General features: G+C 34.9%; 1 protein-coding gene across 1 annotated transcript in view; it reads left to right on the top strand.

The window, feature by feature from the left end:
* Window positions 1–17480, top strand: part of LOC145663150 (uncharacterized) — a 34311-nt gene extending 16831 nt beyond the window's left edge. Inside the window, exon 2 of the mRNA XM_081729473.1 lies at window positions 10413–17480. Coding sequence (XP_081585599.1) covers window positions 11000–16006 — 5007 coding nt within the window. The 5' untranslated portion in view covers window positions 10413–10999 and the 3' untranslated portion in view covers window positions 16007–17480. The remainder of the gene's footprint in view (window positions 1–10412) is intronic.
* Window positions 17481–17927: the final 447 nt, after the last annotated feature.

The following is a 17927-nucleotide window of genomic DNA, read 5'->3' as shown; positions in this document are numbered from 1 at the left end:
ACTCTACGATTTTCATTTTAAAAATATTTTCTATTGTTCCTTACATGAAGTTTCAACATAAGCCATAAAGTGCCAGTGAAGAAACGAACAAACGTAGGAAGGTAAACCAGGCATGTTGTTTCCAACAACAAACTTAAAACTGCAGAGGAAAAAGAAATCACATGGAAGCTGTTAAGCAACAAGGAAAGCAAATGAACATATTTAGCACTTACATCGAGTTGGGTTCTTATTATTCCATTTCAATCCTGAGGAGGGGTTCATCTACACATTTTAAAGATTTTCCATAAACCTAATTAGGGTTCACTTGAGCAGACGGATCTACCAAATAGAAAATTTATAGGTAAAAGACAATGCGAAACATTTTTCGTGAAGAAATGAAAGTGTGAATATAAGTAATTACTGTCAGTGCACAGCATGTTGAAATAAATTTTGAGTGGTAATAAAAGTATTGTATTTGTTATTGTGCTCTTTCACTTTCCACGTTTTTGCGTAAACCCCGTCGCTGACGCGCCTGGTTCCTACGGACGCACTCCCCTCGCTACTGTTCGGGCCTCCCTGCTGCGCTCTTTTCTGACTCGGTTAGATAGGATTCGTGCTTTTTAGCGGCGACTTAGCATATTGGTACGTGTTTTATGCACTGTAGTTTTTTATGCCATACATCCACACTGTATTTATACTAAGCCCTCCTGAAGTCAATCTGGAAGTGGTAATGGAGCACCTCATTTAGTGCATGCTGTGCTAAAAAGAAATACAAAGCTTCAACCTAACCTGAAAATGTAAGAAATGTGTCAAAATTTGGTAAAACCGTCTGCTCGAGTAATGCCCCTAATTACCCCGGATGTTCAGCTGGTTCAAAATATTAATAAGCGGTTAATGATCTGCAACTTCTGTCTTGTGTCCCTCTTTTGAGGAATTGGACACTGAAAAATGTGTCCTGCGCTCAATATTGTAATGGCAGAAAAGGTACAGAAAGGAATAAGTGAAGATGATTATTAATTAATGTTTTGAGTAAAATATTTAGGGTAGAGTTGGAAGCATTTGATCCATTACTTCCCTAATTCTGTTGAAATTCCGAGTTTCTGAAGAAAATTTTAAAAGGTGCTGCCTCTGGTCTAATTACCTTAAGACCATGGCTCATTCATCATTATTTTTGGAATAAATCAGGCAGGACGCAAAGTTTCAAAGTCACACGCACTCACCAATCCAAAAATGATGGTCGCCAGTATCACTTACGTACAATTATTAGAGGTCTCCCCCTTTCCCCGGCCTTTGGTTTGGCAAAGAGATTACATCAGGGCATAAAATTTTAAAACCAGACAATTGGATTCAGGATAATCAATTTTGAATTGGACAATTCATATCAGTGACAATTATTTTCGTGCGAAACAGAAACTGCGCAGCCCTGTGCGTTTACGCAGAAACCATTCCTACTGAATATTGGTCGCCAGCTCTAAATTTGTAGTCGCCAATGGCGATCTAGCGACCGGAAATTTTGCGCCCTGAATCAGGCTTTTAACTGACTTCGAGAGACATGCCTTCCGGATGCAAAGTTTGTGAAATTTTAAATTTCATTCATATTTAACAAGAAATATGAATGTAATAAAAAAAAGTGTAAATGTATGCAATACGATGAACCTGCGAAGAAAGGGTTGGCTATGAGAGATGAATGGAGGCCAATAATATAGTAAAAAAATACAGTCGCCACTTACAAGAATATAGGGCATTTCAGTATCAATACCTATATAAACTGAAAATGACAAATCAAACACTTATATCCCATTGAACTCACTCAGTTCTTGAAGAATCAAGATAGAAATTATATTAACTCTTTTGTATTCCAAGTAGTTGAATAATTTCGAATAGCGAGTATCTTTTCAATGACCATAGAAAATTAAACCATATTTTGCAGTGAGATCACATGCGTATAAGTTCAACATCAATAGAAATTTTTAATATATATAGGGATAAAAAAAAAAAGTTCTATTAACGTTGAGGCTAAAAGCATGTGAAGATCTTACAGCAAAATGTAGTTTAAGTTTCTATGATCTTTGAAAATGGATACTCACGGAAGTCTCCGAGATACCGGAAATTATATGAACTACTAGGAATACAAAAAGGCTACTACAGTTTTTAAAATCTTGTAATGTGTATTCCAAATGTTCTACTAGTAAATTTATGTATAATTCTGCTTTATTTCGGAAGTAGTGAGAATGACGGAGATTATTTCTAACGAATAAACAGGGTTGGACGATAAAACAGGCACTGGCAAATGAAGAGCTTCATTTTCCTTGCCTTTTTAATCGCCACTTTACGATCAGTTTTCTTCATATCTATCTATAAGAATGAATTTTCCTTATATCTCGCTATATGATTAGCATACCCAACTATAAGATTATGAGGTTTTCTTCATATCCAGCTAAAAGATTATCAAAGTTCCTTTATATCCAGTTATAAATTCCTTCATATCCAGCTATAAGTTTTCTTCATATTTAGCTATAAAAGGATCATTTCTTACTTTTATTATTATTATTATTTGCGTATCCAGTTATTTTCTTCATATCCAGCTATATATATATATATATATATATATATATATATATATATATATATATATATATATATATATATATTTTTTTTTTTTTTTTTTCATAGCTAGATGTAAGATGATGAAGTTTTCTTCATATCCAGTTTTAAGACTGTCACTATCCATCACCACGAACTAGAGATACCCAAAAGGGGAAGGGTTTGTGACACAGTGCATAATTTAAGTTTTGGAAAGAAAACATATAAGACATTTAATACAGTTAACAACTAAAGGTTCTATGATTTTTACAAGAGAGCCATTCCATGTCAAATCAACACACTTTAAATAAAAATTTTACTTCACAATTTTAGATTTGTTAAAATTTGGTATGTGCTGAGATTAAGAAAAATTCCAAATTTCAATTTTTTTTCTTAATTTCAGTTTCTGAAATATGGGGATGTAAAATTTGCAAATACTAACCAAGAAAAGCGTGAACAGACTTTCTTTAAATCGCTCTAGGAACTGCAATAGTTGAGCTAGAGAGCTGGAAAAGGTGTCGTTTTGCAGCATTTCGTATGCTCTTTCCAGTGATATACAACACAACATAGGTTCTAATATATTTTTTCAAAATAAGAATTAAAATTTTGATTTTTTCCAAGAAATACATAATTTGAAATTTTCAAAACATTTTTATAAATACTTGGTACTGTTGTAAATCAAATGGCAAAGTATAAATATGGGATGATGATTGGTTCATTGTTAATATATTTCTGACACTTGTTTTCCACCAATAGCCTCATTTGGACCAAACATACCTTCAACAAATAAGAATTTAACTAAAACATACAGACAGGTAACTAAAAATATATCAGAAATATCAAAATATCATCTTACCAATCATCACAAGCTGTAATTAAATTAAGTTGATCAAGTTTACTTTAATTTTATACTAATAGCCTATAAATTGGTAAAACGGAAAATATTGAACATTGGACCTATAACTGCAAATTGAAATAAGGTATGAAAAATGTGTAAGTATTGATGTAATAGTTCTAGTCCAAACAGATTATTCAAAATGTACATTGCTATGTCAGCTCATTTGTGCAGTCAATCATTTCAGCACTTGGAAATTGATTGTTAAATCAAGTGTATTGACGTTTCGGATAATGCTATTGCTTAAACTTATGGCTATCTTTTATTACTATATCAACCTTACTGGCTTTCTCATTTGTAATATTAAATGTTTCTTCCCTTTCCTCAGTGACTTGAGCCAGTATACTCCGCCAGTGGGTGTCAGTTGATCACTGTAACCTGGAAATCGTACACAAAACGTCCGAAGAATTTATAGATTTATCCTGCAGTCAGATGTTTTCTTTGGTTCGGCATGACTTCATTGCCAAGCAACAAAGAGCATTTCTAAACTCCACAAAAGAAAAACTTAATGGATCCGAATTTGTTGTTACATGTGATTTTTTAGAAAATTATAGTATAGTTCTACAAGATGAAGCTCAGAGTACCACTGGACAAGCCAACAGGTTACTATACCTCCCTTTGTTGTATATTACAAAGAGGAAGACAAAATTGAACATGTGAGCTTTATCATTGTTTCTGATTGCCTAGAGCACAATACTATTGCTATGTACACCTTTCAAAAGACGATAATTTCATATCTAACAAATAAATTTCAAACACTTCCAAAAAAAGATTTACTATTTTTCAGACGGTTCTGCCGCTCAATACAAAAATAAGAAAAACTCTCTGAACCTTTGCTTTCATGAGGAAGACTTCAATATCAAAGCCTAGTGGCACTTTTCAGCCACAGCACATGGGAAGGGGCCTTGCGACGGAGTAGGGGGTTCCGTGAAGAGATTGGCAGCTCGTGCAAGTTTGCAAAGGCCATACCATAACCAGATCCAAACCCCACGAGATCTATTTGAGTGGGCAGTAAATAACATAACAAACATAGATTTTGCGTGTTCCACTCAAGATTATGTTGCTTCTTAAAAAGCCGGCTTGAAGCAGCGTTAACAATCAAAGAAACATTGTATTCATTCCCAAAACTACATCAAAATTATTAGTAAAACACTTTTCAGATGATGTGCAAGGTTGGGAGAGGGAGATAACTACATCGCAGGACAAACTGAAGCTACAAGACATATCAGGCTATGTTACCACTGTGTATGACAACAACTGGTGGCTTGGGTACATTTTAGACAAAAATTAAGAACTTGATGAAGTGAAAATAACTTTTCTTCATCCGTGTGGATCAGCTACATCATTCTCCTATCCAACACATGCGGACTTCCTGTGGGTGTCAATTGTGGATATTCTCACAAATGTAAATCCGTTTACTCCGACTGGGAGAACATACACTCTTGTTGAAAGTGATGTAAGCCAAACTTAATTGGCTTTTTCAAAATATAATCTGTAAAGGTCCGAGATATTTTTGGGGGAAACTGCTCAAAACTTCCTCAGGTTAGTTAGTGTTAGTTTATATTTTATAGATAGTTGTTTAAAAATTAGCGTTAGTACCTGTTGTATTAAATTCTTATTTGTTGAAGGTATGTTTGGTCCAAATGAGGCTATTAGTGGAAAACAAGTGTCAGAAATATTTTTTTAACAATGAACCCATCATCATCCTATATTTATACTTTGCCATTTGATTTACAACAGTACCAAGCATTTATGGAAATATTTTGAAAATTTTAAATTATGTACTTTTTGGAAAAAATCTTCAAATCAAAATTTTAATTCGTATTTTGAAAAAAAATATATTAGAACCTATGTAGTATTGTGTATCACTGGAAAGAGGATACGAAATGCTGCAAAACGACACCTTTTCCAACTCTCTAGCTCAACTATTGCAGTTCCTAGAGCGATTTAAAGAAAGTCTGTTCATGCTTTTTTGGTTAGTATTTGCAAATTTTACATCCCCATATTTCAGAAAGTGTTTGAGATTAAAAAAAAAAAAAAAATAATTGAAATTTGGTATTTTTTCTTAATCTCAGCACATACCAAATTTTAACAAAATCTAAAATAGTGAGGTAAATTGGGTGTATTAATTTGACATGGAATGGCTCAAGAGCAATAATTAATCAAGGCAATACGAGAGAGAGGGGATTCATTGGAAATCAAATGCAGAGTAAAAGTGTAATAATAGATATTGCTTTTTTTACGTCATGAAAATTTAGGAGATTTGCATCATGACCTTAAGGAAATGGACACTCTACCGAGATATACAAGGCAAAATTATAGAATTTTTTTTTTTTTTTTTTTTTTTTTTTTTTTTTTTTTTTTAATGTGCGTGCTGATTTCTTTTGTTGCATATTGTCTATCGGATAGTGAGTGACCCACGTAATGAAATGAAAATTATATCTGAATTCATCTGGTTGTACGCATTTTACCCATGCGTCTGTTGTTTTAGTTAATGTCTCACAATGATTCTGATTCTCCGAGGTTATTATGATATAATGAACAAAATTATGAAATGAAGAAAGTAGGAGGAAACGGGAAAACTCCGAGAATACCCTCCCACATAGTATTTTTACACCATAAAACTCATTTGACGCGGGCATGAGACCGAACCAGTGACTTTACGTATGAACGTTCTACCACTAAGCCACTACTACCTTAATTCAGCGACTTAATCAGTTAGCAGCTAAATCAATTGTTTTTTTGTTAATTTTTAATTTAATGAATTAAATTATGGAAGAGTTAATTTTTAATTGATAAGCGTTAAAATATTCGTTAACAGTCAAAAACATAGTTTTTTTTTCTCAAAACGTATACGAAATGGATATTCTAGGTACAGTACTTTTTGCTACAGTATTTTCTACGCTTTATGAGAGTTTCTATAAAAGTGATTTGTATGTTTTCCAAAGTAAACATTTTGAGCTGAATTTGTCTCGAAGTATGTATCGATGTTCCCTTTCTTCAAATAGGAGTAAACCAGTTACTTTAATAGGTATTGACGCAAGAATCTTCTCGAATAAAACTTATTGTTGGTGACAGGGTTGTTCAAGATTTACTCCCTCGCTAATTTTTGTCTGTTTCGTTGTAGAACAGGGGTCACATACTAACACATTGTTTACAACCTCAAACGGCTACCTCTGGTTAAAGAACACAACAGTGGGCGGTATTGTAAAGTGTGCTTTTAGTCAAGTACAGGGTGTTTCTAAACAACACCGACAACGTTCGGGAGGTAATTCCTGATACCAGAATAAGACAAAAAGTATAGACCAACCTGGGTGCACTTCCTTTCGGAGTTATAGGCTGCCGAAAACATGAAAAAATGAACTTTCAAGGTCCATAGCTCCAAAACTATGGGCCCTACCGTAGCCGGGTCAAGACTTCACTTAGGAACTAATATGTGCCCTATCCAAAAATCCATGTTTCAGAATCCTAAGGTTCTTACGCAACAGTTGTTATGGAATGAGTTTGGCTACGGGCATATAATTTGAAGTACTCACCAACTACCTCTATAAAAATTGTTGCGGAAGTATCGCAGGATTCTCAAACATGGATATTTGTATACTGCACATACTAGTTCCTAAGTGAAGTCTTGACCCGACTACGGTTAGTCCCATAGTTTTGGAGCTATGGACCTTTAAAGTTTTTTTAATGTTTTCGGGAGCCTATAACTCCGAAAGGAAGCATTTGTGCACCCAGGTTGGTCTATACTTTTTGTTTTATCTTGGTGTCAGGAATCACCTCCCAAACGTTGTCGGTGTTGTTTTGAAACATCCTGTATAATACAAATGTCATTGTCGCGTGCTAAAAGGATAAAACAATATTAAGAAGACAAGATACGTCGAATTTACTCGAGAACAAGGAGGTAAAATTCACACCATGTTATAATTTTATCCACTAAGCCTATGTAAGCCTAACTAACTCTATGGCCTATGGAACCTGGAGGTTCAATGCCGCGTTCACAAAAGCTCTCCACTGACTTCTATCCTTAGCTTATTGCATCCAGTTTCTACTTTGTATTCCTATCTCTGCGAGATCCATCTTAATATTGTCCTCCCATCTGCGCCTAGGTCTTCCTAATGGTCGTTTTCCGATTGGTCTTCCAGTCAAGATTTTGAAAGCGTTTCTACTTTCTTTCATTCTAGCTACATGACCTGCCCACCTGAGCCTCCTAAACTTGACGATCCTAACAATGTTGGGATGCCTACATTCGGGATGTATGTAAGCCTACACTCGAAAAATTTCACCCTATACACTTTGTAAAACTTTTAATTTAGATAAAACAGAGCTTATATTTTGTTTTGGGAATCCACATTGGTTGCGGTTGAAATCGATCAAGGAAAAGCGTATAGAAAGGGTAGATTCTCCAACCAACTAAGTCTAATGGCATTGGTAAAAAGTACCCACGGTTGGCCAAATTTCTAAGTGAACTTTTTATTCTAATTTCAGAACGCCGAATCCAGGAAACTATTTCTATAGATATCCGCCCATGGGATTACAAGAAAAATTACCTTAAAGCTGATCTCTTTGAACTACCGCTTACGATAATAATAAAAGTGTCCATACTCGGATACATTTCACATTGCACTGGGATTATTTAAAAACATATTTGTCCATGGCTTCACGAGTAAACTGACCTCAAACTTGAGCTCTTTTGAAGTTCACGTATTTGAACAACACGATAAGAAAATATTTTCCTTAATACCTTGCACTATAACTGCCGGTTTTGTTGTAATACGACGTATTTCTGTGAGGCTTCTCAATAGTCCAAGCTACTTCGTGTTAAAATCAGTCGAGAATCAGGGGTTCAATTTGTCTTTTCTTTTTTTTAAGTTCAGTGATAACTTTTGGCTGGTATTTTAAATTTTCTAATCATATAGAACCAGTTACGGTGTATTAGTGTGTATGAGGACGATGACACTCCAACAGTACAACTGGTGACGAAGTAACCCAGTAAGGTAAAAGTTAGGTCAAACTTATTTAATAAGCGTAAAGGGGCTGCGGTGAGGTAGAGCGTTCACCTCTGGCGCATGGGGTCCTTGGTTCAATCCCAGTTTGCGCCAAGTAAACTTTGTGGTGGACAAACACCGTATGCGTAGGTTTTCTTGGTGTTCTCAAGTTTCCTTCCACTTTCTTCATTCTACCATTTCCTTCATTTCTCATCATCTCCGTCTCCTTTAGCCTAGCCAGCATAATCGAAGGACGTAAAACTCGATCGTAAGATTTCATTTCATTTTTTAATAAGCGTAAAAGTTAATGGTGAACATTTACCATCCATTTACATTTACGACTTCCGAACATTATTGAGCTACCGGGCATGTTTGTAAAGAAATAAATTAAATAAGAATGCTATTGAACTACATCATTTGCGAACTGATCACAGTGTTCTGTAAAAAAGTAGTGGGCCGAACTTTGTAGAAAATTAAGAGAAACTAAACTGATGCACGATTATAAATATTAGCTTAAACTCAAGAATGGTTGTAAATGTCAAAAGTTTTAATGAAAACTCCCGTTCCTCATAAACATATATTGCTATTTTAATCACATTTTATAGCTTCCATTATATAATGAAAACAAAATGGTGGAATATGATGAAGCTTATGTACACAATTGTGAAAATAAAACATAAACCATACATTGATGAATAATTTATAACAAGTGTAATAGTTTCATCTACATTAATGTTTCTGTTACAATCCACTTATTGTGGCTTCAATTGTTGTGAAACATTTTAGCGATGTGGTTATGCTTACAAGATTTTTGCTCTTAAGATGCTGAAGAAACTAAATAGCGAAAAACATTACTTCAGTAAATACGAGAGCTGTCCACAAAGTAACAGACATTTGAAATAAAAAAAAAGCAACAGAATAAACAAACCAAATTGTATTATATACATTTGAAAGGTACACTCTTAAGCTATTTTTCCACATACAAATTAAAGCACTTATACCGTGGCACATTTTTTTTCAATACTGTCGAGGTAGAAATCTGCCACCTGCGATTTCAACCACTGGCTTACACCGGGATGCAGTTCGACATCAGAATCAAAGCTCTGTGTAGCGAACCATGTCTTCATCGCTGAGAAAAAGTGGTAGTCACTCGGCACCAAATCCGAGTTGTATGGTGGGTGATTGAACACCTCCCATCCAAAACTATTCAAGAGCTCTCGGGTATGCTTGGCCGTGTGTGGACCATTGCCTCACTCAGCCTTTACTCGTTATTCCATACCCGCACATTTCACACAGTTGGCGATGGATTTCAATTGGCTTTTTTTTTCAACAAAAACCTAATCACAGAATGTACCTTACAAGAGGCGGGATTTTCTATTGCAGCGCACATTGTAACATGTAACAGAAAACACAGTTCAGAGCGTCATAGTTCTCACACTACCAAAGCTGGATGCGTACTAAGTGTGGCGACGTTCTGATACGAAGATGGTGATTCTAGCCCCGCCCACTACTGGGATTGGCCAAAACATCGGTACTTTCTGGACAGCCCTCGTAATTTGTAATAACTATAGAAGCTTCAAATACTCAAATGATTTGTCACTTTAACTGGTAGTTTGAAATAACAGGTGTATCCTAATGGAAACTTCTCGATCTGAGAAGATTCTCTTGGTTCTCTAGATGTGATGATCCACTCCATAAGTTGAACTCACTTGAATCCATTAATAAACATTAAGATAAGTTCCTGCATCTAAGTTGACAAGCAGAACTTTGCTCCCAGGATGAACTATTCCTATAGTGATCGCTAAACGAGATCTTAAAGTATGCTAATAGTACTTCATCGTTTCCTTTAGGCAAATGCGTTGTTCAACCCTTGTAGCAAGTTTAGACCATGTTTTAAGAGTTCATATATGTAGATTGTTCTTCATACTTGTAAAATAAGTTGATTATAATGTTATCCTATTTATTTGCAGGTAATTTTTAATCTTTCGCCTGGAACTTCATTGAATGTGAACACGATTACAATATCGTACTGATTTAGAGAAGTGTGAAGTTTGAAAGAAGCAAACAACTAGAACATATAAAACTTCAGTTATATTATGACCAAAATATGAACTGTTTATTTTTCCAATAGCTGCTTCGAATGTCAAAAATTCAATTTTGTGGCAATAACGTGGAAATATTAATCACTTTAGTTTAAACGAAGCCAATGCTCATGATATGAGTCATGTAGAAAGATTTTCTTAGATACATATGTGTGAACAGTATATTACCACTTTGTGTCACAGATGCTATGTAAGGCTGTGTTCTATAATATAAGGTAGTATTTAAATACCGCATATGCAGATATTCAAGAAATTACTGAAAATTGGATTTTAAAATGTGTATCATTTTTATCCCTGTCTCAGAAGGACGAACACGGTGTAAGAATAATTTGATCTTTAGTACAAGGACTGACATTGAATACTGATGTCAGATTTTCGATTTCCCCGATAAAACTTTCATTCGTTAAGATATACTACTACAGTCCGAAGTAATTGACACTGTGCAAAATAGTGAAATGTTACCATCTTGGGGTGGTTTCAGATTTGTTCCCTGTCCGTTTTACGAAAGTGGTCTATGTGAAAGGCCTTACTGTCATTTTCAGCATGTTAAAGAAACTCCCATACCTCAGATTGTCACGATAACACCTAGCTCTGAAGCTATGGACGGGAGTAATATCACAGAAGTTCTGCAACGTCTTGTATCTAAAACAGTTCACGAAGTTCTTCAAGAAAATTACCTGGTTCCACCTTTGAGTGCAAACAAAGGTGCAAAGAGTGATGGTGAAATAGAGGATAATGCAATGCCTGAGTCTTTAGTGAATGAGGTGGTCAAAGAATTAAAACCCGTTTCACAAACGGCAGCATCGTATCAGGTAGATAGTGGTGCCTCGTATAATCCTACTCCAATTGGTGAATACAGAAAGAAACATATTCCCATCCCTTACATACCCACTGCTTCCAGAGACAAGTGTTTACCGGTTGTTAAAAAGCCATCATTCACGTGGAGACCATCAGACTTATCACAGAAAACAAATGAATCCAATAGTACGAGGGAATGTTGTGCAGCGTATGAAACACGTGTAAAAGAAGTAGAACCAAGTCGGGTACAGTTTGACCCGAATGATACTGTAACACATACTGTTGGTAGTAAGGCAATGATAGAAAATGATAAATATGAAGCCAGTTTGCATAATCGAGTTGACAACTACATGTATAATAGCTCATTCGATAGTACTGATTTCCCTGTAGACAAAATCAATCCAACGGATCAGTCCCATTCACAAAACAACCCATACTCAGTAAAGACAAGTGGCATAACATTTTTGTCAGGTGAAGCAGGTACATCTAATTCTCGAAAATATATTCCAACAAACAAATCTCAATTGGATAATGAGAGTACTCATACTGAAGAGGAAATGCCAGATATTTCAGGTGAAATTCAACTGTTGGAGGATATTTTGGCCGAGGATAATGAATGTGATAGTAATTCTACCACGATTTCTGATACCAAAGATCATTTCGTAGCCAACGAAGCTTCTGAACCACGTGATGTGCACAAAAGAAAAACAATTGAGAAATCTACTGACAGACGGAATATTGAAACAGCTTGTTCAATAGTTACAGTAACTTTAGAGTCTAGTGATTCAAACGATAAATTAGCCTGCAATAACAATTCTGTTTCAGAACTAAAGTCGTCGTACAGCATGCACCAATCCAAAAATGAAATTAATGAACCGAATTGTTATAGTGAGTTAAAAAAGGAAGATGATGGACACTCTTCGGAGATTGAAGTTCAAAACGCAAAAAATGATGTAGGTTGTAAACAGAACTGTCATTCACAATGTTCAGATATAAATACAATTGACAAACCTGAAGGTGTTAACATGTTGAAAACATTAGGTGTTACAGATGCCAATATGAAAAACTGCGAAAACATTAATGACAAGCCTAATACAACAGAGAAACGAGATACCAAAAGCAACTGTGTTGATAGTAAAAAACATTCATTAAAGACCCGTAGCCATGAGTCCCGCAATCGGGAACGGAAGCAGAGTACTTATTATCGAAGTGAAAAAAGGACTGATAGACATAGGCATTACAGGACAAAATCGTCGAAGAGTAGTGAGAAGTCGTCTTCGAGCCGAAATAAATCAGCAGAAAAAGACGAAAGGCGGCAATTGTCAAAAAGACGATCCATATCGAGTAAATCGAAACATAAGAAACGAGTAAGTTGTTCAAGTTCAGAAACACAGTCCGTAAGTTCTAGTTCGCAAGAACAAGAAGAAGAAACTCGTGGTAGTGGAAGTTTTCGTAAAAAATATGAACAAAGCCATGATTGTCGGAAATCAAGTGATAGTATTAAACATAAAATACGCACCCAGTACCATTCTCGTCGCCCAAAATCGTCGGAACGAAAATACGAAGACATTTATTCTAGTTCGGGTTTCGATGCTGATTCCGAAGCCTCTGATAGTGATACAATGAGTAGCGTTGGTAAATCTGAGATGTTAGGGAACGATCGAAATGAGTGTTCCAGTTCTGAATCAATGAATCTTAGTTCATGCTCTGTCAATAAGGGTACTGATGTTACAATGGATAATGGTAATGTGCGCAATACGAAGTTGCTTCAAACTTGCAAATATATTATCAATGATAATAGTCACTCTAGTGTACAGAATACACGAAACCCAAAAATAGAGAGTCACACAGTATCGATAGCTCCTATGGACTTTGAGCAATTCAAAATGGAAGTACCTGATACACCAGAGCAAAGCGTTAAGATACACTCGGAAATTAATAAAGAAAATGGGGAAGGAGAATGCAAAGAAGTACTTAGCTTTCATGAAGGAGATGAAAAATCACCTTGTAAATCGGCACATAAAACATTTAGTGAAATTTCGAGAAGTAAAACTAAAATGAAAGCGTCTATACCCGAAAATAAGTCTGAAATTAAAGGTGAATCTCAGGTTAGCAACACTAAAGATGAAAATGGAAACATTATATCTGATCGCAAAGGAATCATAGAAGAACGTAAGTCACATTCGAAACATGAAACCAAGAACAAAAGCGATGTAAAGTTGTCGAGATGTGATATGAGTAAAGATTCATGTAGTGACTTGAAGCGTGAAAAGACAGATCACAGTAGTAGCTTAGAAAGAAAGCATAGGAAAACCAAAACCCAACATTCCATAGATGATGATAATAGGTATAGTAAAAATGATTCCTCCAAACGTCGTAAGGAAGAAACTTATGAAGATAGACACAAATCACGTAAGAGTGAGCATTATTCCAAACATAAGGAAAGCAAACATCATTCAAAAAGTAAGAGGAAGGAGAGACATTCTAGCAAAGATACTGAGAGAGAGAATGAAAAGCGCAAATCAAGAGAAATGTCATACGAAAAAATTAAGAAACGAACTAGTAAAAGTTCAGAAAAAAGTTCAAAACGTTTTACGAAATCAAAGGAGATGGAAAGCCATCCCAGTAGTAAGTCAGTTAAATGCAAGAAGGTATCCGAAACAGAAAGCACGGTAAAATCTAGACATTATAAATCTGAGCACTATGAATATTCAGCTAAAAGGAAAAAGACAGAGGAAAAGCATGAACAAAACAAGAAGCGAAAACATGTTAACAGTAATGATTATTCTATCTGTTCTGATAGTGAACAAAATAGCGATATGTCTGTAACTTTAGATAAGGAAGATAGTAAAAGTTGTTTGTCTAATTTCAGTATTGGGGATAAGTATAAAGATGGAAACTACGAGAGTGAGATATTGGATGAGGACACAGACTGTAATGATAACGTGGCTAAGGAATGCTACAAAATATTTCAAGAATACAGTCCTGAAACGAAGACTGATGATGATGCCAAACAGAAGAAGGGAGGAATAATCGATTATGAGAAGAATGAGAACTACGTACCTGTTATTCCAACAAAACACCGCGTGGCTCATGCAGATGCACAAAATCTTGATAATAAACTTACAATAATTCAACAACATAAGTCTAAATATCCGAACGCAGCTTTGGAATTGTGTGAGAGATACCGTAAGTTACAGGAAGAACTTAAAAAACGACAGGCAGAACATGCTTCTTCCTCTACAACAAAGGTTGGAATTGCACCAGTACAAAACGTTCCTTTGCTATTGAGTGCTAAACTAAGAATTCAGCAAGAATTGGCTGCAAGGAACAACGCGAAATCTGTACCGAATCGCACTGTACAGCAAACACTTCCGAAAGGAGCAAAAAGATTTGCTCATATACCACGTCAAGAGATTATAGAGCGTCCAGTAATTTCGATACAGCCTGGAATTGTTAAGGTACCAGTGAACATTAGACAGCAATACTTAAATAGTATAATAGAAGAATATCTTAAAATTTACAGTACGAAAAAGGAAGCTTACGCAAAAGCCCTTCAGGAAGAGAGTAACTGTTACAGTAAATCGTCAAATAAAATTATTTACCTTAATGTTGTTGCTAACACCATTCAGAGACTTCGGAAGGGAGAAATGCAGCCAATTGAATGTGGACTTGAGATGAACAGCTTTACCTCTGATACTATCAAAGGCGGCATAAATACTTTCAGCACATTAAGGACAAATAAGATTAGTGAAGGGCTTACTGTGGAAGCACTGTACAAAAAACTATTTAATTATGTTTTAACGGTCGAACAATTGAAAGAAAATGGGTTTCCCTTACCTCATCCTAAAGAGAAGGGCCGAGCAATTGTAGAAACAGTTTATCTTAAACCACAAATTTCTCCAAGGCCAACCGAGAGAATTTGTTGCCGATGTGGAAAACAATATGTTGTCAATGACAAGGGGTACCAGATTAAAAACGAAAGTTGTATCTACCACTGGGCCCGGAAATACTCAAGAAAAACGAAAAAAGGAGTGAGTTCAATTTACAACTGTTGTGGCGCTGAACAGGACTCTAGTGAAGGATGCTGTTTAGCTTCTTGTCACGTGACAGAAAATTTTGACCCGAATAACTTACAAGGATTTGTTCGAACACTTTCAAAATCTTCATCACTTGGTGCTAGATGCGGTGTATATGCCCTTGACTGTGAAATGTGTTACACTACGGCAGGAAGTGAGCTTGTAAGAGTGACAGTTGTTGGGCCAGATTTGAAGACAATTTATGAAACCTTAGTTAAGCCAGAAAATCCCATCTTGGATTACAATACACGATTTAGTGGAATCACGGAAGGTGATTTGGAAGGAATCAGTACTACTATTCTTGATGTACAAGCTGTTTTATTGAGTCAGTTCAGTGATAAAACTATCCTAATTGGACATAGCTTAGAAAGTGACTTTAAAGCACTTAAAATAATACACGAGACAGTGGTTGATACAAGCATAGTGTTTCCTCATAAGATGGGATTACCTTATAAAAGAGCTTTAAAGTCGCTTTGTGCGGAGTACATTAACAAAATAATACAAAATGATATTGGTGGGCATGACAGTGCTGAAGATGCTAAAGCATGTATGGAGCTGATGTTGTGGAAGGTAAGAAATCAATAAACATTACAGCTAATGTTGAGATCATTCAACGTTGTCCGTATTATCTGTGATCACTAACGTTTGAACATGGTGCTTTATCTTTTAAAAATTATGAGCTTTTAAAATAACATTTTACAAGAGATATTTTTGTATACTTTAAGTATCTATGTACCTTTTACTCATTCCTTAGTTGTATTTTTACTTTAAATAAAGTAAAACAATTATTGTTTTCACTTTAATTTGTTGTGTAATTTTCACTTATTCTTTAGTTAATAAGCATTGGTTCCTATTTTTAGTTTCGGTAGTGTAAGAAATTTGCTGTGTTACTGTTTTTTTTTTTTTTTTTTCAAGGTTTACTCGTTCCCTCGCTAACGAAGTTTGGATGCTATTTTTTAGCTTAAGAGCCTGTCTTACCAAAAATAATGCAAAATTTACCATTTTTCTCTTTGCTTGTTTTTCATAAGTGAAAAGAGATAATGAAACGTAACTTACCACAATCGCAGATAATGTTACTCTACAAAGAAAATATAAACTTAAAGAATTTTCAGTGTTGCCAGAATAACATTTCCCCCAAAATCTAAGTTAAGGCAACGACTAGAGGAAAGAACTCAACTGCATTTGATTACGTGTCATGCTGTTTTGGTATCCTGTGAGCTACTTTTTGAATAACATTATTATTTAATTTTGATAACTGTATGTTAAAACTATTTTGTTTATTGCAAATTAAATACAATTATTATTTAAAAAGTAGTTCACAGGATACCAAAACAATATGATACGTAATCAAATACAGTTGAGTTCGTTCCTGTAGTCGCTGCCTTAACTTAGATTTTGGTGGGGAAATGTTATTCCGGCAAAACTGTAATTTCTATGAATGGCAACAGTGAAAATTTTTCAGGTTGATATTTTCTGTTGTAGAATAACATTATCTATGATTGTGATAAGTTGCATTTCATTATCTCCTTTCACTTGTAAATAAACAAGCAAAACAAAAATGATAAATTTTGTATTATTTTAAGTAAAATCAGGCTCATAATAAATAAGAAATGTATGTATTTTATCTGTTTGTTTTCCTCGTATTTCTTAAAATTTGGTTCCTATTTCTAGCTTAAACAAAGTAACGAATTCACGTGTGTGTGTGTGCTTTTTAAGTTTTTGTGCAAGTTTTGTTAGCTTTTTAATTTGGCTAGAAAGAATGGTTGTAAATTTTCTGTTTTTACTTGTGTGTTTGTGAAAATTTTTGTGAAGCATATGGAAGGAATTTGATTTACTTTCAGTTTAAAGTAAAAAAAGTAATACATTTTTATTTAGTTACGTGTGCTTTGAATTTTGTGCACCTTTTGCTAATTTCCTAGTTAATGAAAATCGGATTTTTTATTCCGTTTCATTAAAGATTTTTTTAAACAAGATATGTCGTAAGCTTGGCTTTATTTTATTTATTTTATTTTTAAATTTTTTGAAAGTAATTTTGTAGAACCTATTGTACTTTATAATTGTAATAAGTAAAAGAATGTAAGAATATTTTATAAATAAATTGTGTCTGAAATATTGTGGATTTTACTTACTTTTAACCAACTAATTTAACGGTCCTACTTTTAGTAAATGCATGATCAATAAGTAGTACACATAAGCTAAAAACTCCTCACGAGGACCGCGCTGGCTCAGTAGTAGCTATATAGAACGGGACAAATAGTGTAAAGTGGGGTCCGAACCACTAGGAAAGAGAAAGATAACAATGAAATGTAAGGTGAAAAGTACAACAAAAACATGTCCGAGGCGGGATTGAACCCGCGAACCCTAGTATGTCGGTTGTTTAGCCTTCTAGACCACACGGCTATCTGGGCCAATTAAAAACGAAATGAGGTAGTAATAAACTAATTATATTTCCAATGTGAATATAGTAATATTACAGTGTACAAATGGATGTCAGGAATGTCATATG

The sequence above is a fragment of the Thermobia domestica genome, chromosome 10 (genome assembly GCF_964235325.1).
Source record: "Thermobia domestica chromosome 10, izTheDome1.hap1.1, whole genome shotgun sequence".
NCBI lineage: Eukaryota > Metazoa > Arthropoda > Insecta > Zygentoma > Lepismatidae > Thermobia > Thermobia domestica.
Note: the sequence above shows the minus strand (reverse complement) of the source record. Positions and strands in the feature narration are given on the sequence as shown.